Source organism: Panthera pardus, unplaced genomic scaffold (assembly GCF_024362965.1).
Source record: "Panthera pardus isolate Hobbes unplaced genomic scaffold, ASM2436296v1 HiC_scaffold_8, whole genome shotgun sequence".
NCBI lineage: Eukaryota > Metazoa > Chordata > Mammalia > Carnivora > Felidae > Panthera > Panthera pardus.
In genome coordinates, this window is record NW_026527013.1 from 70,150,838 (window position 1) to 70,177,834 (window position 26,997).

Genomic DNA, 26,997 nt, shown 5'->3' on the forward strand with positions numbered 1-26,997 from the left:
TGAGAGTAAGCAGACATATGGAGTGAGAGTGTGCAAATTTTCTGAAATGTTTTGTGGGTGATATAATCCAACAAGTCCACAAATAAGGTTTGTTTGGATATATTTTTTCTTTAAACCAGAACCAGAGAGCTGTGACATAAATATATGCTTCCCAACACAATCCCACAATATGCCCTGTGCATCTTAGGAGGTAGCCACCTTGTCTCTTTTTTCTGTCCTAGAACCCAGTGCCTGACTCCACCGCTCAGTGAATTCATCTCAGAATACTGCAGTTGGGAAGAGACCTGTATTTTTCATAGACTTCCTGAAAGGCACCTAAAAAACATTGGATTTTACAGAGTTGTGTCTGATCTGCCTGGAATCCTCTAAGGATGTGTCGGTTGGAATGGCACTTTCTTTGCTGGGAGATCAGGGAGCCCTGCAGTATTCCCGTGTGTCTTGTGGTCACCAGTGGGTGCTGTGTGGCTGCTCATGACAAGGACACTGCTCCCCAAAGATGGGGCTGGCAGGTGCCTGGCGTCACTGCTAGAGGAGCCTGAAGGGTGGAGGAACTTGACTCGGTTTCAAAGCCTGACTGAGTCTCCATCCTGCAGTCTCCTTGAGCTCCTGATGTGCTGTGTAAAGGACTCTCTTCCTTGCCGAAGTTCAAGTGGTTCTTGCTGTTGCCACTCAGTCATCAGGATGAACACATTCAAGTTATGGTCTTTAACTCATTGACCTGAGCTGCACGTAGAGGTACTTTCCTGAGAGTAAGCGACCCAACCTGGGAGGAGGGCCAGCAAGCAGACAGCAGTGGCCCAGCCTGCATCCTCCCCTGGCCTGAAAGCAGGGACTGGCTGCTCTACTGAGAAGCAGAGCTATGGAACAGGAGGTGCACAGGCAGCTGGGGTTTGTCATGGGATGGGACCTGGATGAGTGTGTTCCAGGGCATGGGGCATGGATGCTGTGCAGGAGGTCAGAATGAGGGAGTGTGGTTTCTTTCCTGCCCCATGGGTCACCCCTAGGTACCCTGATTGCCACAGTGCTGGCTTGTCCCCCTGATTCTTCAGGGATCCATCAGTCCCAGGGGTCCCTGCTTTTCACATAAGACCCCAACGGAATAAAGAGTCTATAGATATTGGAAACTGGAGGCAGCGCCCGAAAAATGCCTATAAATTATGTCCCCAGAGTTGTGCTAGGTGTACACGCCTACAGAAAGGGAGAGTTTCGGTACACATGTACCCTTGTGTACAGTGATGACAGACAAAATATTGGAATTGGCCAAGTCATTCAGCTTCTGGAGACGTAGAGTAAAGGATGATGTGTGGCCCCTGAGAATGCAGAAGGGGTCAGGACTGTGCCTGTCCACTGTGGGGACATGCCATAGTACAAGACCATAGTCCTAGATGGATGCCCAACCTGTCACACCACTCGTGAACACAAACACAGACACCTGCTGCACTCAAAGCCGAAGGACTGTGAAGGTGACACCATGAGTTGGGGGCCATTATGTCTTCAAAGAATATACTTTTTTTTCCGTATATATTTGTTGTTTCCTATTTATTTTTTTGGAAAGAGCAAGAAGGGGAATCCTGACCAGGGCTTCAAGCTGTCATTGCAGAGCCTGACTTGGGACTTGATCTCAAGAACCATGAGATCATGACCTGAGCCAAATTCGACTTGGAAACTCGCCCACTGAGCCACCTTGGTGCCTGTCCTCATTCTTTAAATCTTCATTTTACTGAATACATGTCACCTGTAGGAAACCTTGAGAACTTTATACTTTATTGCCTAATAGATTAGCATAAATGGCATATTGACGGTTTCATTTGGGTATTTTTATAATATGCACGTTAGACCAATATCACCATGGCCAGTCCAGGAAAATGAAAGATTTTCAAGGTATTCGCTCTGGTCCAGACATTTCTCTTCTGGCTTCTGCTCTTGTGTCAAACCTCAGAGGGTCCCCATGCCAGATAATGAAGATATTTCAAGTGGGGACTTCACCTAATCTTTGTTCTTTGAGGACTATTCCTCTGTCATAAAAATATTAGTGCCATTGAATATTTAAACAATTATTAATCAGTCTCCTGTCATGTAGCCAGACACAACAGGCCATGTTGTGTGTTTGCACACACATGGAAGTCCCAGAGGAGCTAAAGCAGCAGAAACTGAGATCGCTGGTTGCAGAGACTGGGGTGAGGGAATGAGCCGTGGGTGATTGATTAGTAGTCCACGTGTCTCTGTGATGGAAATGTTCTAGAGTACATAGTGGTAATGGGTGCAAAATCCTGCGAATGTACGTACTGACACTTGAAGTTGTAATTTCAAAGGATAAGAGTAAATTTTTTGGAACTTAATTTATGTTTTAAGTATAAACCAGTAGTACATAAGGACACTAAATACCTCTATACCCACTACTAAAATGACAACAAACGCCATGACAAGGTCAGGGAATTCATCCTTTGGGGCTGCGGCCGACATGAGCCGCTGTTGGGGAGCTGAGGCTGGTTGCTCAGCTGCAGCAGGTGGTTGCTCCAGCCCTTCCGTGACCCCGCCGGCTGGGGCTGAGGGCTGCTCATGCTCTGGGGCCACCAAAGGGGCAGGTGGCTCTTCCAGCTCCTGTCTGTCAGCCAGATCTGGGAGTACCTCCTGCCCTGGTGGGGACGCTGTAGTGAGGGTCTCCGATTCTCGTACGCGCTGAGCTCCAGGAGAACTGGTGGCTTCAGGCAGCCTGGGCTGCGAGGCTTCAGTGGGCACCACAGGGATAGCGGGGGCTCGCTCCCGAGGGACGTGTGGATGTGGCTCTAGAGCTGCTGCCAAAGCTTCAAGAATAGAAAGTGTCATCACCGTGATTGCCATTCCATGGCAGGAAACCTCTCCCGCAGACATTGTCATCTGAGTCAAAGGACCCACCAGGAGGAAATCTCCCAGACGGCAGGCTAATGGAACAGTGATCTGAGACTAGTCCCTACGCCTGGCCCACCTGCAGTCTAGGAAACATGTTCTCTGTGGCATACCCCGTCCCCTCCACATGCCCACATCTCCCACCCAGAGTCCTCCTCGCCCAGAGACTCTGGCTCATTGGGCTCACGGTGTTTCCGCCATGAGTAGAGAAGGCGGGCGCGGCGCTGCAGGTCAGAGCCCAGCATGTGGACCCCTACATACGCCCGCAGCAGCTTCAAGCTGGTGAAGTCTGGAGGCTGGAAAAAGTCCTCGGGGTAGTGATCCAGCCAGGTGCCCAGGATGGAGGAGATGGCCCTGGGATACAAAAGTAGCCAGAATAATCACCATGGGGTGTTCTTCCCACTGATGTCTCAGGACAGGCCTGTGGGACCTGGCCTCTATGCCTCCTGCTCCTGGATGTCCAGAGGGTGGTCCTATACGTTGTCCACCTGTGATTTGGCAGTCCCGCCTACGAGAGACCTGGTCACTGAAGAGGGACTATCAAGATTCTGTTTGACGGGAACCCCTTAACCAATGATGTGGTCGTCTCTGTCCTTCTTGGGGAAGCCAGCCAGACTCCTCGCTGTGTCCCGCTGCCTACCTCCCACCAGAATTCAAGTCCGTGCGTGAGTGGAGGGGTGGTGTCGGGGTGAGTCGGTGCCTTCACTGCATACCCTAGCGCTCCATGAAAATCTGCACAAATACGGGACAAGGGGACTCTGTCTCTTACCTGGGCTTGCTGGGACCCTCCTGATGCCTTCAACGTGACGACCTGTGCCTCTGTGCTGCCTCATGCCCTCAGTGCACATGTGGGTGTCCTCCCGCTGACACTGTTCTCCCATCGTGTGGGTGATATGTGCTCCTTGAGCCCTCACTGTGTCTCCTGTACCCTTGCTAAGCATGCACTGTGGATGTTCCCCAAGGTGGTGAGCGTGATGCTCCCCAAAACCGTTATTCTGGGTCCCCTGATGGGGGTGGAGGCAAGGCTGTGAGTGGGAAGGGATGGGGTTGGACTCTCTAAGGGGCTGACGCGGTCTTCTGGCGCCCTCTGCTGCCTCCCTGTGCTCAAAGCCCATCCTCTACCAGACAGGACAGAACCCCTTTCCTTGCTTCCAGGGAGAAGCCCTCAGAACTTTGCCCTCTCACAGGACTCTCAGACGTGTGGGATGCTGGGTCCTGCAGCCCTCCCACACACAGTCTCAGCACTGCCCTCTTGGAGAAGGAAGGCCCTCCAGCATGAGCTCAGCCTACTCACAGTTTCTCCTGCTCTCGGGGTCCGCCATCCTCCTCAGCCTCTGAATGCAAGCATCCGTATCTGGAGGAGGCCAGAAGGACATCATATGAGCTGTCCTGTGGATGCTACGTCTTGTCCCATCCAGAGTCACTGACTGCTGACTAGAATGCAGCTCTGGAGGGGAGGGTACTGTTGGCTCTGTGCATTGGATCCCAGTCAGCTCCTACAGAAGTGCCTGCACCTAGTGGGGCTTGCTGCGTGTTTGAAGTATGATAGGGCCCCAGTCAGCTCCATCACACATATTGGTGTGGGTCTGGGCGTCCTGCTCATCCTGGGCATCCTTGACTGGTTTGAGCCAGGACTCAGACACACGGATAAAGCCTCCAGTCTCCTTTTCCAATGGGAAAACAGCCCAACTCAACACCTGGCGACAGTGAGGGATGAGGCAGAAAGTTGATCATGGGGAAGAGGACAAAGATGACCCAGCAGAGACGCAGCCGTGCCAGCAGAGCTTTCCACAAGCCAGGGTGACTTTCCCTTCAGTGCCCCCACTGAGGACCTGGAGTTTTTCCACCGGGATCAGAGGAACAAAGTGAGACTCCAGGACGTTTGGTGACTTTCCTGAGACTCAGAGCTTTCAGGGGCTGAATCACACTGGGCTGTGAAGGGCAGGGTGCTCACCTCATAAACCGTACGTCCAGGACGTGCTGGGTGGTAGGGAAAGCTCTTTATGTACTCAAGAATGTGAAGAGGTAGGAGGGGTCTCTACCCAGGAAAGCAGGTACCAGGTGCTCCACTCGCTGCTCCAGTAGCATCCAGCCTCCTTTGATGGTCCACTCCACACAGTTCTCATTGTCGGGCATGGGTGAGATGTTCGTACCCTGAGGTAGAACACAGGAGGGACACAGAGTCAGACACAGCACCATGGACATCAGGAGGCTTGGGGTCCAGAATGCAGACCAAATCCCCAAGCCGTCAGTGACTTGTGGCAAGAGTGAGACCTGGGTGCCCATAGTCCGAAGAAGGATCTTGGCATTCACATGAGATTTTGAGGTGGGAAATGGCTGAACACATTAGGATCTCTGATCAGATATCCCCAAAGGAAAGGGAATTAAAAGCAAAAATGAACTATTGGGACCTCATGAAGATAAAAAGCTTCTGCACAGCAAAGGAAACAACCAACAAAACTCAAAGGCAACCAATGGATTGGGAAAAGATATTTGCAAATGACATATCGGACAAAGGGCTAGTACCCAAAATCTATAAAGAGCTCCCGAAACTCCACACCTGAAAAACAAACAATCCACTGAAGAAGTGGGCAGAAAACATGAATGGACACTTCTCTAAAGAAGACATCCGGATGGCCAACAGGCACATGAAAAGGTGCTCAATGTCACTCCCCATCAGGGAAATACAAATCAAAACCACACTCAGCTATCACGTCACGCCAGTCAGAGTGGCCAAAATGAAGAAATCAGGAGACTATAGATGATGGAGAGGATGTGGAGAAACGGGAACCCTCTTGCACTGTTGGTGGGAATGCAAATTGGTGTAGCCGCTCTGGAAAGCAGTGTGGAGGTTCCTCAGAAAATTAAAAATAGACCTACCCTATGACCCAGCAGTAGCACTGCTAGGAATTTACCCAAGGGATACAGGAGTGCTGATGCAGAGGGGCACTTGTACCCCAATGTTTATAGCAGCACTCTCAACAATAGCCAAATTATGGAAAGAGCCTAAATGTCCATCAACTGATAAATGGATAAAGAAAGTGTGGCTTATATACATGATGGAGTACTGCATGGAAATGAGAAAGAATGAAATATGGCCCTTTGTAGCAACGTGGATGGAACTGGAGAGGGTTATGCTACGTGAAATAAGCCATACAAGGAAAGACAGATACCATATGTGTCCACTCTTTTGTGGATCCTGAGAAACTTAACAGGAACCCATGGGGGAGGGGAAGAAAAAAAAAAGAGCTTAGAGTGGGAGAGAGCCAAAGCATAAGAGACTCATAAAAACTGAGAACAAACTGAGAGCTGATGGGTTGTGGGAGGGAGGGGAGCGTGGGTGATGGGTACTGAGGAGGGCACACGTTGGGATGAGCACTGAGTGTTGTATGGAAACCAGTTTGGCAATAAATTTCATATTTTTTTAAAAAAAACCATGAAGGAGAAAGAATCTCAGGTCAGATTGTTAGATGAGTATGCACAGCACCTCCCTGCATTAATAACAGTGTCCCTGTGATTTCTAACAGCACAGTCCATTCTATGGGGATCCGAAGAGAGGGACAGTACCTGGCAGAGTTTGGATCAGGATAATAGGACATGTAGGACGTTCAGTGCAGCACTGTGACATGGCAAGAGAAGGGAATCCTGTCACAATTCCACATTTGTGAAGGGATGAATGGGTGAGATGAGTGGTCACATTTCCAGAATGTTGTCTAGGTGATAAGGCCCTTGCTTCTGATCTGGAGGGGCCCCAGGGGCGTGTTGCTTGGCACCCAAAGTGCAGAGCATTAGACATAATACAATGAGCCCCATGTCTTTTGGGTAAAACTCTCCCTGCTCCTCACGAACGTGTGTCAGATGTGGAGAAGGTGTGGAAGGATGGTCGGGCGAACCGAGACTCCTGGGAACGTTCGTCTGGGAAACGTGTACAACAATGTCAATATATTCTAGACTGAATGGGACGTGAAATGGTCTCACACCTCTTTTCTGATATTCCTACAAAAAAGTGGAGAGTGATGTTCCGTCTGGCCGTGGCAGGGGCTGGGCCTGAGGGCATGTTTGGGGAGCAGATGGGGTTCCAGGTTCATCTGGGACCAGGAGTCTCCGAGAGCTACCAGGGGAGCAGCAGTGTGTTTTCTGGGCCCTGGGATTCTTTGCATTGCCTCTGGGCCCTGGGTTTTGGGTTTCCCTGGTACCTGCACTCACCCTGAGTCAGTGCGGCCCCCTGCTGATGGCATGGGGCTTCCCCTTTCCTTTAGGGAAGTAGAGCAAGGGCTCTCATTCAGCTTCTCCTCCATCTGTGGCATGTGGCTCTGTAAAGACAGTGCCCAGCAGGCCGTCAGGCAGGCAGGCAGGAATCCTCAAAGCCGTGTCTGCTTGCTTTCGCTTGTCCTCAGACCCATATGAATGCATTCCAGATATGACACCACAGTGTGCACTCACCTCCCCCACGGAGGAGAAGCAAGGTGGCTTGAGGGCTTGGATTCAACCTGTTACCGGTTAGAGGCACCTCAGAGATCCCTTCTTCCTCCTTCCCAGCATGACATGTGTGTGGCCATGATGGGTCCACCAGGTGGTCCACTGCCATCCACCCTGCTCCGGTCCCAGGGAGGACCGGCCCCCATGTCCCCCATTCCCTGAAACTGAACATGAGGGGATGGGAGTGCCCAGGGAAGGCTCAGAGCTGTGACCTGGCCTGTCCTGACCTGCTCTAGGCAGCTCTGTGTTACCTTATGTGACCTCCTGGAAAACATCCTGAGGCATCGCCAGCGTGGGTTAAGGAAACCTCTCCAACATCTGAGTAATCCTGAGCACTGGGGTTTCTGGTATCCAGAGCCCTGGTACCCGGGAAAACAACAAGAGAACATCCCAAAGTCTCTGTGTCTGTAGACAAGTGAGCCAGGTATGGGACCTTACTAGAACATGGGTGCCAGGTTACAGGAGTTCCAAGCTTTCCTGGGGCCTGTTGTGAGCAAAGTGATGTCACTGCCTAGGATCCACCTCCTGAGTCCCCTCCTGGGATAACACCTTTGCAAATAGCCCTCTCTTTGCTGACTACTCACCTGCATTCTCCATGAAATGTCACATGGGTACACAGTTCCACCAATGCACCCCTCTCCACAGTCCCCTGGGAAGGTCTGGGGGCAGCCAGGGTCCGAGCTGTGAGCCCTATCTGGGTTGAGACAGAACTCTTCTGTCTTACCTCTTTCTGGTCCCAGATTCGCGACTGTGCTTCTCAGGGATGGTCCGTGTCTTTCCTGCCCAATGGAGATCATTCTAGCCTGTACTTCCTCAGGAGGTCCTCAGGCATATGTAGGATGATACCTGTGAAACTGGAGCAGTGGTATCACCTGTTGGAAGTTTATCCAACCACATTCACTTCAACTTCTCACCTCCTCTGATTCTGCTGCTCCTCCGATCCCAGCCCACAGTCCTTGCAGGTGTGCGTACGTGCGTGAGTGTGTGTGTGTATGTGTGTTTACCAGTGCTTGTTTTCTGGGGTCCCAGAAGGTCACATCCCCACCTAGGGAAGGATGGCCAAACATTTCCCAGGAGCTTAGGTTCTCTACTTTCTAAAGCAATCCCTACAGAAGGGATTGGAGTTGGGGCCTAGTAGGACAGAACTCTCTTTTACGTAGACTTGGTCAGTAGTGTGCCACGAGCCATTCCCTGCCTTTCCACTGGGTACATACAATAGGGACAGGGTGGCACTCAGTGGGTTGCCCTGACCTGGGGGTCCTCCTCAGGGAAGAACGTGCTGGGATGTCTTCTGTGACGCTCCTCTTCAGCCTCACCCCCACGCCACCTCCATGTCCGCACCCAGTGACAGTAACACACCCTTTTCCAGACCCCCTCTGAAATCCTGGGTCAAATCCAGGACCCCATTTTGAGGACATGGAGTTGGGGTCATGCCTGGTTCTGCCTTTCTACCAGTCTGTGATTCTGGGCAAGGCACTGACCCTGGCAGGGTCTTCACTTTCCCCTCCCCTCAGTGGCTCCCTGGGATGCCCACATCCTGTCAACACATCCTTGTGGGATTTCCTTCCTGGAGTGTGGTATGGACGTAGTGTTTGATTTCTGTTGCAAAGAAGATGGCACCGTGACCCCAGACCAAACAAGTTTAGGTGATAAAATGTGCATGGCACGGCCACATGCTCACTGTCACTCTCTGTGTTGTCTGTCAGCTCCTCACAGTGGGGACCAACCCCCGTGTTGAGTCGTGACACAGACAGTTACACTAGCCTAGCCCTGAGAGACAACAACAGACAGGGAAGGACTAAGGCACTCGATGTGGACTGAATCCTGCCACCACCCTGAAGTGGGCTCAGGGGTTGAGTGAAGCAGTTTCTGTCTCAGTGATGACAGCAGCCCCAACCTCCTGAGAGGCTCTGGTAGGAGCCCCCAGCTGAGTCCTGCTGAATTCCTGGTCCCCTGGGCCTGTGAGGTGGCAATTTTATGAGGAAGCCACTAAGGGTGGGGGAATATTGTCCCACAGCACTAGAGCAGAGTAGTGACAATGTCCTCCTGCCCCAGGCCCTGGCCCTCCTCACCCTCCCTCTCTGCTGTCCTCCGCAGCTCTTTCCGGTCTCCCTGGTCTCCTTTCACACGTCCCCTCTGAAACAACGACCCCTGCCTCCGAGTGTCCGCCCCACTGTGCCTTCTGCCAGGCTACATACCCTCAGACTTGTGCAGGGCTGGCTCGTTCTTGCACTGCGGCAGGAAATCTTAACGTTGCCTCAGCACAGCCTAGTCAGACCCTCCCCTGGTGGAGCTCAGGACCCAGTTGTCGCACCTTGAATTTTTCTATGGAGTCCTTGCTCATGTCATTCCCATTTTTGTTTCATGTTCTTTCCATCTTCCTGGCTAGACCTTGAACTCCTAGAGGGAAGACGTGGCTGTCTTACCGACACTGGCACTATGTGAATGCTCAGATGCTCATTTCCAGTGGCTGACTGAAGTGGTAAGGGGATCCATCCCACCATGTAGCAGCTCAGTCATTATAGCCTAATTTACCTGGATCATTTTTCAATACTTATTTTATCGTATATCTGTTCAGTCCACTAGTCGTAATTTGGGGCGTGAAATCACACTCCAAGATCAAGAGTCTCATGCCCTACTGACTGAAACAGCCAATTTTAATGGAACTACACTGATTTCTAAGTTATCTTGCAGGTTAACATTTTGTACGTATATTAGGTTATGCTGAATTACCAGAGAACCAGCCACATTTCACAAACATGTCCCCATAGATTTCCTTACCTGACGTTGCTGGGTGTGTGTTTAGATTGGAGATTAAAGTCCTTCATGTGGTCATTGAGGAACCTAGAGTTCCTCCATTTTGTCCCTTCTCCCTCCCGAGGATATCAGGTAGTTGCACAACCAGCAGCACAAGGGGCGATAAAGGGGAAAGAGGACAAGGAAATGCACATGGGAGCATGTTATCAGCCTGGTCTAGAGTGCCTAAAATATCCACCTTTTCACTTATTCTTGGTTTTAAAGGCAAGGAAGTTTTAAGTAATGATCTGTGAGAAACTATGTCCCACAAAACACAGAAAATGCAACCCTAGATATGCACCACAAAACATACGAAGGTAATTCCTGAGCTGAAGGAAAATTTTCTCCCTCCGGGACACACTGTATGAAGGAAATTAGAAGAGTAAACATCTATGTGTGTGTTTATGTGTAATGTCTACATATGTATGAATATGACGTTTTAGGAATATCTCTGTATATCTTAAGAAGTGAAGGATCATCCGCTTTTAAACAGAAGACTTAGAAAAACAATAGGTTAAAAATCATAATTAGTGAGCTTACAGACATATTGTATTAAGATATATGAGAGTATCGGGGTGCCAGGGTGGCTCAGTGGGTTGAGCGTCCGCCTTCGTCTCAGAACATGATCTCACGGTTCGTGGGTTCGAGCCCCGCATCGGGCTCTGTGCTGACAGCCTGTTTCCGATTCTGTGTCTCCCTCTCTCTCCGCCCCTCCCCCACTCATGCTTTGTCTCCCTCTCTCTCAAAAATAAATAGCCATTAAAAAACATTTAAAGAAATTACATTAAGATATATGCCAGTAGGAAGTAAACGACTGGTGTTTGAGAAATCAATGAAGTGCCTCTTAAGATTGATTGTATTCAAGTACGAAAACTCTCATAAATTACATGACTGCAAGTATAGTGTAAATATGGAAACTCCAGCCAGTGAAATGGGTAGAATTCCATATATCTGTGTTCACTTACACTTCAGCACCCCACTCTTTCTTTCTGCTATGGTCATGATCTCTTGGTAGTGAGAATGCTGAGAGAGGAAGTTGGAAGGAGCCCCCTTGTGTCTGGGTGCTGGTGACATGGAGGGAGCTATTGTGGGCCTCCATGTTTTTCTAGGTGTCCCCGGTCCAGGAATATTACAGCCCTCCCTAATTCCCCTGCACAAACCGGTCTAGGTGAGGAAGTTCTGGCTGCAGCAACTTCCTGTGAGATGTGGCCCCAGATCTCAACAGATTTGACCTGAGATATCATGAGATTTGCCCCTCGAACTCATGACATCTGTCAACAGGACAGAGTTGGCTGTTTGCTCTGAGATTAGAAGAAACACAGAGATTCTGGAACCCTGAAGTGTCCACAGCCCAGGAGAATCAACGAGGGCTTATTGTGTGTCCGGGGGAGCCAGGTGCTGTGCACTTTCCTTTCCCCCGCACCTCCTCACCTCCTGTTTCAATTCCCTCTAGCTTCACAGAAAGTAAGGGCCACCAGGCCAAGTCTTCCCTATTTTAGTGGTGGTTGTTACCCCGGCTGCTCTTGGAACGCTGGATGAGTTGGAAAGGATGAGCCAGGGAGCTCATATCCTTTGGGTGGTGGCCTTGGGTTGTTTGTGGGACCCTGGGTGTTGGTAGCAGTCCACAAAGCAGGAATGTCCCAACGCTGCCTATTTACACTGCACAAAGGTGACTACAGTAAGGAGTTGTCGTGCCTCCCCCCTTCTGGCTACATTTGGCCTGACATCTCATGAGATTTGGCCTGGGGATCTCACAAGATTTGTAAACCAAGCAGAATGGCTACATCTTTTTGAGTCAGGACAGACACAGACTGCGCTAAGTGTCCATGGCCTAGGACAACACTCAGGGATACTTTTTAAGTGTTCCCAGGAGTCCATTTCTGGGCACTGTTCTTCACCCCACTCCTCCTCCTCCGCTGTCTCTTGCACCTCTAGTTTACTGGGAATAATGGGCCAATCTGGTCCAGCAGCCCCTGTTTCTGTGGCCAGGTGTTTCACCCACCACATCTAGGATGCTGAGACAGGAAATACGAACACGATCCCTCGTGTCTTGATGCTGGTGACATGGCAGGGTCTACTGTGGGACCACAGGTTTTCCAAGGTGTCCCCAACCCAGGCAGAGCACAAGTCGACTTCTTTATCCTGCACAAAAGAGGTTAGGCTACCTAGTTCCCGCTCCTGCCAAGTTCCCAGGAGGTTGGAAAAGATCTTGCCAAGTTTGGCCATGGATCTCATGAGATCTGCCCCGAGATCACGGGAGACTTGTCAACAGGGACGAGGTGGCTGTGTTCTCTGGCAGCAGGAGAGACACAGAATGCCCACAAGTTCCTGCACCCTGGGAGGTGCAATGGCAGGCTGCCTCTGTGTTCAGAAGAGGCGGCTCCTGTGCACTTTGTTTCTCTCTGCACCTCCTGACCTCCTGTTTGCACCACCTCTCGTTTAGCATGAACAATATGCAGTCCAGCTGTTACAGCACATACTCGGCACCCAGGAAGAGCCAAGCCACACTCATTCAGGCAATGAGAAAACACTGTTTATGGGGCAACGTTGCCGGCCCAGTGGAGTCCCCTCCAAAGGCTGAGCCCCGCACCTCGGCCTTCGCCTCCTTTTCTGGCGGTGATGTCAGGGGCTTGAGAGACAAAAGAAAAATGGAAGGGGGTACTTATAAGTGGTGCTCCACGGGTAGTTGGTGGAACAGGAGGCAAAGAAGATCACAGAAGCCATTAGAAAGCATGGGGAGTATCCAGCCCCAGGCATTGGGCTGGCCCCTTTTATCTTTTTTTCCCCCTCAGTTTTCTTCTCACAGCCATTCTTTCCTATTTCAGTAGTCCGTGTTACGGCCACTGTTCCTAGAATGCTGAGAGGCTCGGGGAGTACTGGTGAGACACCTCGGGACACTTTGGTGGTGGTGCCTGGAGACATTTGTGGAAGTACAGGAGTTCCTAGGTGTCCACAATCCATGAATGTCCCTGTCCTGCACAAACTAGGTGAGTGAGTTCCTACTCCTGTGAGATTTGTCCCGAGATCTCCTGAGAGGTGCAATTAGATCTCGCATGATCTGGCCTTATATCTCACAAGAATTGTCCCTAGATCACGGGATACTTGTGACCAGGGGACTGTGGCTTCCTTTTACAGACTCAGGATAGACACGGCCTATGCTCCAATGTCCAATGTCTGGGACAGCTCTCAAGTAGCCTTTTTGTGTGATCACAGAAGCCACTTTCTGTGCACGTTGTTTCTCCCTTCCCCTCCTGCACGCAGGTTTCTCTGTCCTGTAGTTTGTTGTGACAAATGGGCCTCCGGTCCATTTATTCTTACTTCATTGGTCCGTGTTTAGCTATTGTGTACCTTAAGGCTGGGAGCGGCAGAAAGTACGAGCGAGGCCCTTCGTGTGAATTGCTTCCGGTGTCTGTTGGTTTTTGTACACCCCTGGATGTCGCAGCAGTCCCCATGCAGAAATGTCCCAGCCCTGGCGGTGTGCCTTGCAGGTACCAGGCAAGACCAGGGAGTTCCTCCTGCTGCCAATTTCCTGTGAGATGTGACTCAAGATCTGGTGAGCTTTGAACACACGTGTCCTGATATATGACCTTAGATCTCAGGAGATTTTCCCTTCATGAAGCGCTATTGGTCACCAGGGAAGAGTGGCCGTGAATTCAGGGGCAGGACGACACAGACTGCACTGAAATGTCCAAAGCCTGGGAAAGTTCTCAGGGACTCGGTTCGTGTGTTCATGGCCACTTCCTGTGCGTGTTGTCTCTCCGTACTCTCCTACTTTCTGGTTTGTGTCCCCTGTATTTGTGTATGGAAAATGGGCTGTCTGGCTCATCCCTTCCTGTCTTGGTCTGCGCCTCACTCTCCTGCACCTAGAACACTGAAAAGCTGGAGGTATGAGCCAGGCACCTGATGTGGAAGTGCTGGTGGCATCTTTGAGCTTTGGTGCAACTACAGTTGTTCCCGGCGGTCCTCAATCCAGGAATGTCCCAGCCCTGCCAGCATACCCTGTGTGAATCAGACGAGGCTAGGAGTTCCTGCTTCTGCGGACTTCCTGGGAGATTTGGCCAAATTTCTTGCAAGAGGTGGCCTTAGTTCCCTCGCGATTTGCCCCTAGATCATGGGAGATTTGTTAATAGGGAATCGTGACTCCTTTTGAGGAGGGCAGGACATATGATCCTCTCAATCGATGGAGAAGAAGGAATTCACAAAGGACAGCATTCTTTCTGGAATGAAAACCCTCAATAAACTAGGAACAGAAGGAACAAACCTCAACATCCTGAAGACCATGTATGAAAGACCCACAGCAAATATCATCCTCAATGGGGAAAAACTGATAGCCTTTTCTGGGCTTGAGATGATTTTGTGGCAGAGTCCAGAAAGAATATCTCCAGTGCTTGCTCCCTGTGTCTCGCAACTCATGTTAAAAGCTGGAGTAATTGTCTCCGATTGGGACTGGCTGGCATCTTAGCTCTTAGGGAAACTAAGAAACCTGGTATGTGAACCTTCAGTTTCAAAATGTGGGATATTCCTCATACATGCAAAGGGATTTCAGACACTGAATGGACAGGATGTGACAAAATATCCTCCAATGCCCAACACCATGTAGACAGCCTTGCGGAGAACATTCTAAACCCAGTGCCAATCGCTCCCCGACCCTCTCCCAAACACACACTCGTGCACAACACAACTCAGACATTGATACTGCCCAGAGCATAGGGTCAGGGGATAGAATTCTTAGTGTGGATGGTTGATTCAACCTTCAGTATTATTTAAATCATTTACAATGAAACTTGAAAACTTTTAAATTTCACATTTCTCAGAATAGAGCAATTATTCTAAAGCCATGGTAACAAATACGCATTAAAGCATGTTTTCATGTCTAAAGTTTCATGTTTTCATGACTAAAGTCAACATGGCAGCAGGACTGAATTTCTTTCTCTGGACTCCATGGAAGAATCTGTTTGTTGTCCCTTCTAGCCTTTAGAGGATGCCCACCTTTTTGTCTTGGAGCCCGTGCCATCTCCAAAGCTGGCCATGTCTGATCAGTTACTCTCACATCACATGATCTTGACACTGACTCTCCCTCTTTCACTGACGTGGACCCTTGTGATTACATTGGCCCCTCCAGGCTAATCTCCCCAGCTCAAGTTCCTTCATCTTATCACAGCTACAAAGTCTCTATCGCCGTGTAAAGTAGCATATTCCCAAACTCATGGGGTGAGCATGTGGACATTTGTGGGAAGCTCTAGTCTACCATAGCTACTCCCAGCAGTGAACACATTTCTAAAATATGTCAATCAATGCAATCTCCTCATTCCTTAAATCAGCACATTACCACCTGTCAGTCTCCTGCTTTTGAGAGCCAACCTGTCAGCAGCTGACACCAACTCATGTATGTCCCCGACATCCACCATTTCCAGAACTCCACACTTGCCAAAAATTCTACATAAGATCAGCAGTGTGGCCGGTTCAGAGAGACTGTGAGTGACTGACAGGGCTTGCCCTTCCTGAAGGAAGCAATACATTCAGCTCTGTGCTTGCTGCTGCAGAAATTATGAGCAGAGCTTGTCATTTTTCAAACTATTTCAGTATGACATGTATACATTTCCCAGAACATAACTGAATGAAAGGGAAAAGGGAAAGAAAGACCATGCACGTGCCAGTGTTGAGGCATTTGAATTGGGGAGAGAGAAGGAGGAACTCTGTGGTGGGAGGAATCTGAGGATCCAGTGCCTTGAAGGTTCTCAGGGATAAGAGCTGTGTGCTGCAAGCAGATTTCATGGGGGGACGGGGCTGGAGGAGTGTGTGTGGATTGACTGTGTCCTGTTAAAAAGTCACACATTGAACTCTAATGCCCAGTGTGACTGTCTTTGCAGAAAGGCCTTTACAGAAGATATAAGGTTAAATGCAGTTAAGGGCATGGGGCCCTTGATCCAATAGGGTTAATGTCCCCAAAACAGTGAGCTTGAGCTCCCCACCTCCCACCCGTGCACAAGCACCCAGAAAAGGACACGTGAGACCACAGGGCAAAGAGGGCCCTGTGTGAGGACGGGAACAGAGCTCTCACTGACACCTGAATTGGTGAGAACTTCCCATTTTGATCTTAGATTTCCAGCCTCCAGAATTGTGACAAACAGATGTCTGGTAAACCCAGACATGGTGTTCTGTGGTATTCTGTGAAGGTAGCCTAAGCTGATTAAGGTGGGTGACACTCGGTCATCAGCCTCAGCAGCGTATCCTACCTGGGCATTTCCAGAATCTAACTCAGTTTTGTCTATGTTCTGGAACTGGCACTCACAATCCATATCCCCCCTGTGAAGAATGATCTGTGAATTTACTTTTTTTCAGTTAGCTCCATGCCCAGTGTGGGGCTTGAACTCACTGACCCCAAGATCAAGATTCACATGCTCTACCAATGGAGCCAGCCAGGTGTGACTGACCTGTGACTTGTCACGTGGTTGATGATTTCATAGCACAATTTCTTACATGTAGGAATGACCTAGACCGAAGATCTTGGATTTTCTTGTCATCCAGTTTGACCTCAAATATCAACCTAGAATGACCTGGGAAATCTAGATCCAGATTCTGCAGGGTGACTCCTTGACCCCACATGGCATGCTCTTCCTTTTCTCTTGGGAAATTTCTCTGCTTCTGACTCTCCAGAACCACAAGACACGTATTTGACTGCTGTGGAGAGAGCTGGGCTTAGTCTTGGGGAGACACAGTTGAAAAGGAAAGAATCCCCAGAATCAGGGTATGTTGTGGTGTATGGAATTATAGAGGATGTTCCTGTGGGAGGAACAGAAGCTGAGGATGAGAGCCCCTCTCCCACTCCGCTTTTTGGCGGGCCCAAACCTTCCTTTTGTGGGAGCAGCAGATGAGACACTTCCAGCAATAGTCAAAAACCATCATAATAATTTATAGCAGCAAGGATTCCGTGCAGCCTCTAGATTTGAAGGCCTGGAGGCTCTTACATAGATGGCAAGCCAGCACAGCAGAAGAGGACCTCAAAGTCCGAGAAGTGTGAGTTCACCAAGCGGATAAGGAGCCCTTTGCAGATAGGTGGAGTGTGCTTAGTGGAGGTAATCTGGCAAACGAAAACTCAGGTGGGAAGAACATGCACAGGCCAACGGCAGCGCGGCCTGAGGGAGAAGACAGTCTGTGCCAGCACAGGTGTATCTGCACACGGCCACCAGCTCCATTTGGGCAGGCACAGGTACTCTGTTCATCTAGGTTTGCCTGGCTCCACCTTGAAATTGTCTTTCACACAGGCCAACACAGGAAAGGCTGTGTCAGCCTGAGGGGAAGATGAGGGAAAACTTTGCACCAGCAAGAGAAGCACTCATCTTTCACCCTGTTTGATCAGATCCTGGGGAGCTCAGCATTCATGGCCACCTGCCCCCCGAACCCTTCCCCCGCAGGCCTGGGCACGACAGGCCTTAGGCCAATGTTGGGGGAAGGGTGACCAAAAGTCAGGAAGCCCTGGGCATTCAGGATGACACCTGCCTGCAAAATCTTCATGCACTGAACATCTGAGTGCCTGCTTCTACACTGTGGGTTCCGAGAGCAGGACCACGGTGCCCCTCGTGGCCTCTTGGGGGAGGCGCACAAGGATCCCAGGATTGAGGCAAGGGCAGGTCCAAAGGATACCATCCCACCTTCCCCTTTAGGCCCAGCTGAGAGTTGACAGCAGGAGGTGAGCGGGGTTCCAGGCACACCTCGTTCTTCCCTTGAGTTCCTCCATGACTGCACCTTGGATGAGATTTGTGCAATCCAAATCAGCCCTTGGAGGGAACAAGCCATGTCTTGAAAACAAAGCCAAACAACTATTCCGAAGACACTAGAAGCATCTGGGCAATTTTATGGTCATCAGCAGAGCACTTCCAGGGTTCTGATTTGCCTATGTCTTGATTGCGCCTCTAGGTACTGTCTGTCTTTTCCACATCTATACATATACATATATATACGTATATGTGTGTGTGTGTGTGTGTGTGTGTGTATATATATATATTTACATAATTAATTGCTCTAGTAACGAACCCTCTACCTTCATTGCCCTTTTTAGCTTCTCTCGGTCTTTTTTCTTGCTACCATTCTCCTTTCAGCATGGATTGGGTCATTATTATGGCTGAACTTCCAGATTCTTTGTCCCTTTCATAGGCTTCATGGGGTAGTGCATCTTCGTGAGATCTGCGAGATCATTTTGCTGTCCCTTTGTGTGGTATTTGTGGTGTACTCTCCTATGATCCTGTTGCCAAAGATTGACTCTAGAGCTGCTTTCGTTAAGTGGTCTGGGTTGTTGGTGCACTACTAAGAAAGAATGAGTTCAGCGGTAAGTATATTTTGTCATGAAGCCTTTGGCTTGCCTCCTATGTCTTCCCATTATGTCTTACTTGAACATTCAGGACACTCTGGCTGTATCAGAACCGTCCTGTGGACCTTGTCATATGCAGATAAGATAAGCCAAGAGATTCACATTGAGTTTTCAGTGGCATCAAAATCTTTTGACAGGGGCTCCTGGTAACCCACAAACCCTCACAACAGTTGTGGAGATGTATACTGTAATTTATATTTTTTGGAAACTGTCAATCGGGCACCTGAGTGGTTCAGTCCGTTGAGTGTTTGACCTTGGCTCAGGTGGTGATCTTGCGGTTTGTGTGTTGGAGCAACCGAGTTGGGTTCTGTGCTGGGCCTGGAGTATGCTTCAGATTCTGGGTCTCCCTCTATCTCTGCCCCTCCCCTGTTCATGCTCTGTCCATATGTCTGTCTCTCTCAAAAATAAAACGTTAAAACAAAAACCTGAAATTGAGATCAATGTATTTATTGTAATTCTATTTCACATTAGCATTCTTTATCTCATCTAGTTAAACTTGTCAACATCTGTTTGGGTGGTGTCTCAGTCCGTTCGGCCTGCTCTAACAAAATCGACCACAGAAATTTCTTTCTTCTGGCTCTGGAGGCCGGGAAGTCTAAGACCAAGGCCCCAGCATGGCTGAGTCCTATGAGGGCCATCTTCCTGATTCATAGCCAAACACCTTCTGGCTGTGTCCTCCCTTGGTAGAAGGAGCAAGGGGTCTCTGTGGCATCTCTTTTATAAGAGCACTAATCCCATTCATGAGGGCCTCGTGATCTCATCACCTTCCAGAGGCCCTAGCCGCTAATACCATCACATCAGGCATTAGGATTCCAATCTATGGATTTTGAGGGGACATGAACACATGGGTGTTAGCAGATGATGACATGACCATGTGTTAAAGAATCTCCACTTTGTGTGCCTTGGCTGGGAGTCTTTGAGGAAATTACTGAAGCTCTCATTGACTCAGTTGATTCACTTGTAAAAGGAGAAGTGCCTTAGTGTTGTGGGAGGCCATGGGAAAGTCCCCCACTTGAACCTTAACTCTTTGTGTAGGCTGGATCAACAGATAGTGAACTTGGCTCTAAGCAGGCCCTCTGGCGTGTTGATTTCTTAACAGATGCACAGTGGCTCTGAGGGGATGAAGACTTGGCAGTCTTTAGTCAGCGACTAACCTGGATGCTGCAGGTCCCTGAAAGTACCACATAATCTCTGCTTGTTTCCCTCCTCTCTTCCTTTGCCATTTGAACTCCCACCATACGTGAAGAGGCTCAGGTGATTGATGTCTGGGAAGAGGATGCTGACTGTTCCCTCAGGTAAGAGTTACGTGCCAGACCTGGGCAAACCACATTGAGGACCTCCTAGCTCAGGTATTTTAATGGCCTCTTTGTGGTGTGTGAGCCTCTTAGATCTTAACCTAGAGGACCTTGGTGCAGAAAAGCCTAGCAGATGGAGGGGAAAATAGAAACAGGAGTTGGATATAGATGTTAGCCTCAGGGGAAAGAATGTGGTTTGAGTTAGGAAATGAGGAGGTGGGTAGGAGGGAAGGTGCAGATATATTTCTGGTGGCCCTCTGGCCATCTCACTCCCCCCCTCTCTCCATAGTAAGGAAACATGAACAAATATTAATAGAACGTTCCCCAGGGCAGGTGCTGGCCCTGGTCACAGCCATTCATTCGCTGAGTAATGAACTCGACTGGGTTCCTTTCGTATTATTATTCGAGGTTCTTTGTTTTTTTCATTCATTCTGAGACACAGAGAGAGAGTGCACGCATGCATGTGTGCCTGTGAGCAGGGATAGAGCAGACAGGGAGGGAGAGAGAGAGGATGGCCAGCGGGCTCCACAACGTTAGCACCCATCTTGAAGTGGGGCTCCTTGTGGGCTCAGCCTCAGAAATTGGAAGATCATGACTTGAGCCGAGATCCAGAGCCACATGCTTTTGTTTCATTTTTAATGTTCACGTCTAAGAGAAAGAGAGAGAGAGACAGAGAGAGCACAAGCGAGGGAGGGGCAGAGAGAGAGAGGAAACCCAGAATGGAATCAGGTTCCAGGCTCTGAGCTGTCAGCACAGAGCACTAGGTGCGACTCAACTAAGGAACCCTGGGAACCTGACGTGACCCAAAGTTGGACCATTACCCAGCTGAGTCATCCAGGCAGCCCAGAGTTTTCAGTGTGTATTTTCAAAACAAAAAACAGCTGTATTTATATATAGATCTATCTATCTGTGTGTCCATACGGATAACTCTATACATACACATACATGTATACCTATATGTACATATATTCATGAATATATATGCATATGAATACACACACACACACACCAAGTAAGCTGAGCAAAACAGTCTTCTCAGTGGAGACGCAGAGCCAGGAGGAAGGCATCAGCACAATGTTCAAAATGAAAGGGAAACGTCATTCTCCTATCTATCAATACGTGCCATGACACGGAGACACACGTGAGGGTTCTGGTAGGATAGGAAGCTGCTCCCCCGGAGAATGCAGGCAAATGGTCCCTATGGAGCCAATGGAACCCAAGTGGACTTGTGGCATGGGACTGATAAATGAGGCCGAAAACTGGTGACCTTTCTAATGCTAGCAGAGGTCATTTGCATTTGTATAGCATGAGATCATTGACATTGCCCCTGGGGGGAGAAAGGTTTTGCATCTCTATTCTCCTAGGCTTGTGGCTTAGTTTTCTCTTCCCTTGTGCACTTGAAAGAGTCCTGACAGGTCCTGATGGTACACAGTAAGTCCAAGTCACCAGAGTCCAGAGTCCCTTGGTGGGTATTGTGGGATGGTGTCCTTCCCATGACCATGAAGTCCACAGACCAGTCTTGTGCTTTTGCTGTAAGTCCTGCTTCTACCAGGTCCAGTCTGGGGGTGCCTCTTTGCAAGTCCTCAGGTGAGGACATGTGATGAAGGCTGCACATTGGGACTGACCTTCGATGATCCATATGTCCGTGACTCCCTGCTCTCCTTCCAGGGCTGCGTAGGTTCGTGCCCTTGATGCTCCTTTCATAGAAAGCCTTGACTGCTTGGTCTGTCTACTCCTCCTCACCCTGGATGGTAGTCCTGTGGCTCCCCTTGAATCCTCAGGCCTATGTTTTCTTGCCCACCTCTGCACACTGGCCCTCCAGAGCGGGGTCTGGTACACCTTGCACGTTCAGTCGATGCTTGCTGCAGAATGGCATGGGTGATGGCCTCTCTCTCTCTCACCAAAAGAAAGAAACGTAGAAAAGCAATTGAAAAGCAAGAAAAGGAAAATGGCACGGAGGAGTTGGGATCTGAGGCACACTGTGAAGAAAACATGGGGGTTGGGAAGTAGTGGAGGTGGAAAGGCGGTTCCACAGAGTTGAAGGACATGCCACAGTCAGCGGTGGCAGGGTGGACTTGAGGGTGGGACCGCTGGTGGTGCAGCCAGGTAGGGCCATGGGAAGGGCATGCAGAGCTGAAAAGCACCGGCATTTCCAGGAGAAGGGAGGTGGAAGGAGTCTCGTGTGCCCAGTGTGTCTCCCTGTCCCTTAGGGCTGCCCTTGCGGTCACGGGTCACGAGCGAGGAGGGTGCACAGCTGCAGATGTCCAAGGTTGGCGGGAACGTGAGGCAGAGTGAAGAACAAACACAGAGGCCTAGGATGCAAGAGGGAGCACTGGGTTCCCGTCCAGCCACCTCCCTGGGAAACCAGCTTTGCAAAAGCTTTCTGGGTCTCTTGAGGGGTGACAGGGAGGTGTCCACCTTGGGAGGAGACACCTGCCAGTCCCTCTCCCACTGGCCTGGTCTCTGGAGCCCTCTGCCTGGCTCCTGGCTGTCAGGCTGGCGGGCAGGCGGGCAGAGCATCTGGTGGGCGCAGCGAGGTGCGGTGGTGCAGACCCTGGCGCCCAGGAGCTGTGCCCCCTGTGGGGGGTGGGGGTGGAGGTGGGGGGATGGGGCGGCTTGGATCCTGGGCCCAAGCAGGTGTGCGGGAGCGCGCGCGCACGAGTGCGCGCATGCGCGTGGGCCAGGGGCGGAGCCCGTGAGGTCCACAGCTGAGGCTGCAGCCCTGCTGTGAGTCCTGGCTCCCAGCCCGCCCACCGCCCCAGGCCCCCAAGTGTCTGGGCCAGCCAGTGGCTGACGCCCACCTCAGCCCCCGACCGGGGACATGCTGCTGCCTGGCGCCTGCGACCCGGTAGCCATGGCATTGGCGGTAGGGGTAGCGGTGGTGCTCGCGGGAGCGTTCGCGGGAGTGCAGGCGGGGCCCGCGTGGAGAAGACTGGGAGCCATGAGCCTCCAGCCTCGGAGGGTGGCGGCCCTGCTGCTCCTGCTGCTCCTGCTGCTGCTGCTGGAGCCAGAGGCCAGGGTGCGGGACGCGCTCCCCTGGCGCCTCGGTCTTTGGCTGCGCTGGTGGAGTGCCAGCACTGGCAGGGGCAGAGCGCCATGCGATGCACACACCCCCCCCTCCCCGCCCCCCCCCCCCCCCCGGCGCCCCCGAAAGACCATCTGGGAGAAACCTAAAGGTGGAGCAGCTGAGATCCACGGCCTCCCTCCAGGACCTGCCTCAGTCCCGGTGCTGCCAAGGTAGGGATCCTAGTGACAAGGTCCCATGTGGCCTTGCCCCCTGCCCCTCTCTGTCTTCCCCTTCCATGCCCCCCCCCCCCCCTCTCGTGCTCCGGGCTTCTTCCTGGGCTCCTTTGCGACTGCGGTCTGGAGGACTCAGGAGTGAGCTTTCTGGGTTGGAACCCGGTTCCCTGGAGTAGGAGGGCCCCAGATCATGTAGGGGGTTAGGCTCCGGTGGTGGGGAGTGGTGCAGGTCGAGAGGGGGGGCGCCCTGAGTGCCCATGGAGGTCTGACTGGGTTGGTGGCTGGAGGGTGGAGGTGCTAATGAAGGAACTAAGGAACGAACGAAGGAAAGCGTGGACCTGCGGTTGTGGGAAAATGTCAAGGCAGGGCCAGGGAAGTCGCAGCCATGAGCAGGAGGAAACATTCCTGCCTGTGAAAATGAAGCACAAGGGACCTGAGATTCCAGAGAAACATTCCAGGGAGAGTCAGGGTGGTGGGCCTGAGTTGCTGGAGGCCAGCCGGGGACGGTGTTGAAGGGATTGAGAGTGGAAGCAGCAGGTGAACACAGGCCTCCTGCCTCCCCCCTCCACACCCGCTGCCCTGCCCCACCAAGCTCTGCCCGTGGTGGCAGAGGTGCACCCTCTGATATGCGGGAGAGATCCCACCCCGCTTGTGGCTAAAGAGGTTCCTCTATCATGGGAGTCAATGGGACTACGGGGTAGGAGTCTGAATTAGGGGAAGTGCAACTCCCTGTTGAGCTCTTCATTTCTGAAGGCCATTTGCATTCAATCAATGAACTCGGAGCCAGTGAGGCAGGAATAAGTGGCGCTTCTGTGTTTGAGAGGGTGGTCCAGACTCTTTCCTATTTGGAGATGTGTGCTGAAGAGAACTGGGTGTTTTGGATGGAGTCTGAAGTCATCTTTTTGGGAAATGTTGGGTGGGAACGTCTTCTTCGCACTCTGGCGAGGAAGGTGGATGGAAAAGCTCCTTGTTCCAGGCAGACTTTGGGTTTTGTTCTTCCTATCCGTGGGGCGTGGTGCTTCCTGTTTCTGTGGAGTGCCTCCCCTCTTGCATTCGTTCCGTGTTTCAAGACTTTCAGACCTCAGCAATCACATCTCCGGGACTCACCAGGCAGCACGAGGGAGAAGTGACTCGGAGCCCACCGGGTCCCTAGAAACCAGTACATGTGTACTTGAGCAGGCAGTGATCCTCTCTCAGCCCCCTTGGAAATGAGGTCTTGAGCAAACGCTCTTTCATTGCATGGGTTGTACCTCTCCCCGGTTGTTGGGGGGAGTGTGTGTGCGTGAGTGTGGTGCTGTGGCCCGTGTGGAGTCCGGACCGCGTCAGGGACCCAGGTCTTTCCAAGGAATGTGTTTTGTTGCATGGGAATATCTCATTTCACTAGAGAGTTCCAATCCTGTCTCAAAGGCTGAAAACATCCTGAAGGCAGCACCTTGACCTCACTGAAAGCAAAGGCCTAAGAGCAGAGGCTTTCCCAAACTTCCATATCGAGCTGACTGGTGCTTTATGTTTTCAGTAAGATGGTGTGGTGTAGGCCAGTTTCAGCAGCTGCTGCTCCTAGGTGTCTGTTTTGTCCCCAGGGGTTGAGTTGTCTCTGTCAGCAATTAAGGAGATTATGATTATCTTGAATATCACTATTTTCTTGATTACCATGATTAGTATATTCTGGGTAACCCATCACATGGAGTTTGATACATGAGCTCGATTCCCGAAACCTTTTCGTCACCAAACGCTGGCTACAACAAGGAGAAAGGAAATCACTTTTGTGTGATGGACAACGTATCTTACCTTTTGTGTACTGTTTTAGTGCTATGTACATATGTTTATTTTTTTAAATGGTTTGTGTATTTTTGAGAGAGAGAAATAGAGCGTGAGCAGGGAGGGGCAGAGAGACAGGGAGACACAGAATCCGAAGCAGGCTCCAGGCTTCGAGCTGTCAGCATAGAGCGTGATGTGGGGCTTGAACTCAGGAACTATGAGATCATGACCTGAGCCAAAGTCAGACGCTTAACAGACTGAGCCACCCAGGCGCCCCTGTACATATGTTTAGAGTAATGAAATTATCCACTTAGATCTAAGGAGATTTTTGTGACATAATGGTACTTCAATAAACCATAAAAATAATGGAAAATATAACTTACCTAGTAATCTAAGCACTCTGTCCTTTTCGGTATGAAATCCTAAGTAAGGAACTCATCTTTCAAAAACTGCCAATTCATGATAATTCCTTATTATTTAGGTAGGTCTATTGAATGGAATGGAATGAACTAAGGACTTTGAAATAGAGGAAGCTAGAATTTGAGGTATTGAGTCACATGTAGTCTCTATTTCCCTGTTGACATGGTCTTTTTTTATTCACATTTATCTTTTTTTTTAAATTTTTTTTAACGTTTATTTATTTTTGAGACAGAGAGAGACAGAGCATGAACAGGGGAGGGGCAGAGAGAGAGGGAGACACAGATCTGAAACAGGCTCCAGGTTCTGAGCATTCAGCACAGAGCCTGACGTGGGGCTCGAACTCACGGACCGTGAGATCATGACCTGAGCCGAAGTCGGACGCTTAACCAACCGAGCCACCCAGGATCCCCTCGCATTTATCTTTTGACCTTTAACCTATTTCCCTCCTTCCTGCCCCTCACCTTTCCAATCATCTTTATGTATTGATGGGTTTGTTTCATTATGTTTTGAGAATTTTTGTTTTTTGTTTTCCTAGTTTTTCTTTCAGATTCCCCATATATGTGCGAACATTCTGTTTGTGTTTTTCTCTGTGTGAGTTCTTTCACTTAGCATAATGCCCTCCAGGCTATTATAAACACTGTGGCATAATAACAGGTGTGAAGGTATTTTGGGGAGTTAGTGATTTCATGTGTTCTGTGTAGTACCTAGAGGGTAATTGAGGGAAATTGCTGGATGACACGCATGTTCCTGTTTAATTTTTTGAGGAAACTTTATATTTTTCCGACTGCCTCTGCACCAAGTTCCAATGCCACCAACAGGGCACAATGATTCGCCTTCTTCCACATTGTACCCGATGCTTGTGTTTTCTTGTCGTTTTGATAAGACCGTTCAGACAGGTTTCAGGTGATATCTCTTTGGCTTTGGACTTTCATTTCCCTAATGTGGAGTGACATGGAACTTCTCTTCATGTATGTGGTGGCCATCTGTATGTCTTCATTGGAAGAATGCCTCTTCAGGACTCTGCCAGGTCCATCATTGCTCTTTGGTTTTGCATTGTGGCGCCGTAGGAGTTCTTGGTATCTTTTGTGTTTTAACCCTTGACCACGTATGTAGTTTGCAAGTATTTTCTCCCATTCACTATGTTGCCTTTCCATTCTGTGGAAGATATTGTTGCTGTGCAGAACTGGTTTTTTTAGTTTCATGTAGTCCCACTTGTTTAGTTTTCCTTTGTAGCTTTGGCTTCTGGTGTCAAATCCCAAAACTCAAGTCAAGACTGAGATCCAAACATTCTTGTGGGTGTGGCATTTGGCTTTGTCCAGCAAAGCCAAGGACAGCAGAAAGGATTGCTTCAGACTCCACGCAAGTCAAGAGAGGTGAGAGGGACTTTAAGGGACGTCTCCGCGAGCTGCTCTCAGGCTCCCGTAGTCATTAAGCCTACAAACGATGTGCAACACGTCCGCGGGCCACATGCTAGAAAGAACGTATTGAAGACATGGTGCAAACCACATCGAGACAGGATAAAATATTCCACGCGACAACACGGTCCAAGGACTTGGTGAGCCCATGCAGAACCCAACCCCTAGATACACACGCACTAGATCAGCCAAGTCTCGCTTGCCCCCCAGATACACACCAACTAGGTAAGTGAGCTGCTGCTGGCTGTTTGCAGGAAGGCCAGAGAGCAGTGATCTGCTCGGCAAAGCGTTCCCTATAATCTCCCAACTCAGGACATCGTTGTGCGATTTCCCACACCTT

General features: G+C 50.2%; 2 protein-coding genes across 4 annotated transcripts; both read right to left on the reverse strand.

Annotated features, from left to right (window-relative positions):
- Positions 1–1,521: 1,521 nt before the first annotated feature.
- On the reverse strand, positions 1,522–7,944 carry LOC109267990 (nematocyst expressed protein 3-like). 3 transcript variants are annotated; one of them, XM_019451050.2, is made up of 4 exons: positions 7,617–7,940; positions 4,181–5,040; positions 3,074–3,240; positions 1,522–2,804 (listed from the first exon to the last, which is right to left on the reverse strand). In XM_019451050.2, the coding sequence occupies exons 3-4, from the start codon at positions 3,129–3,131 to the stop codon at positions 2,341–2,343; spliced, it is 522 nt and encodes a 173-aa protein (XP_019306595.1). In that variant the 5' UTR covers positions 3,132–3,240; positions 4,181–5,040; positions 7,617–7,940; the 3' UTR covers positions 1,522–2,340. The 3 variants fall into 3 exon arrangements, 2 of the variants coding, with proteins under 2 accessions (XP_019306595.1, XP_053754539.1); XM_053898564.1 differs by lacking the exon at positions 7,617–7,940 and having other exon boundaries at positions 1,522–3,240; positions 4,181–5,582; XR_008420687.1 differs by lacking the exons at positions 1,522–2,804; positions 3,074–3,240; positions 4,181–5,040 and adding an exon at positions 7,113–7,199 and having other exon boundaries at positions 7,617–7,944.
- Positions 7,945–21,786: 13,842 nt separating this feature from the next.
- On the reverse strand, positions 21,787–24,229 carry LOC128775465 (immediate early response gene 5-like protein). The gene is made up of 3 exons (XM_053896724.1): positions 24,172–24,229; positions 22,281–22,884; positions 21,787–22,136 (listed from the first exon to the last, which is right to left on the reverse strand). Exons 1-2 carry the CDS (start codon positions 24,227–24,229, stop codon positions 22,316–22,318), a joined length of 627 nt encoding a protein of 208 aa, XP_053752699.1. The 3' UTR covers positions 21,787–22,136; positions 22,281–22,315.
- Positions 24,230–26,997: the final 2,768 nt, after the last annotated feature.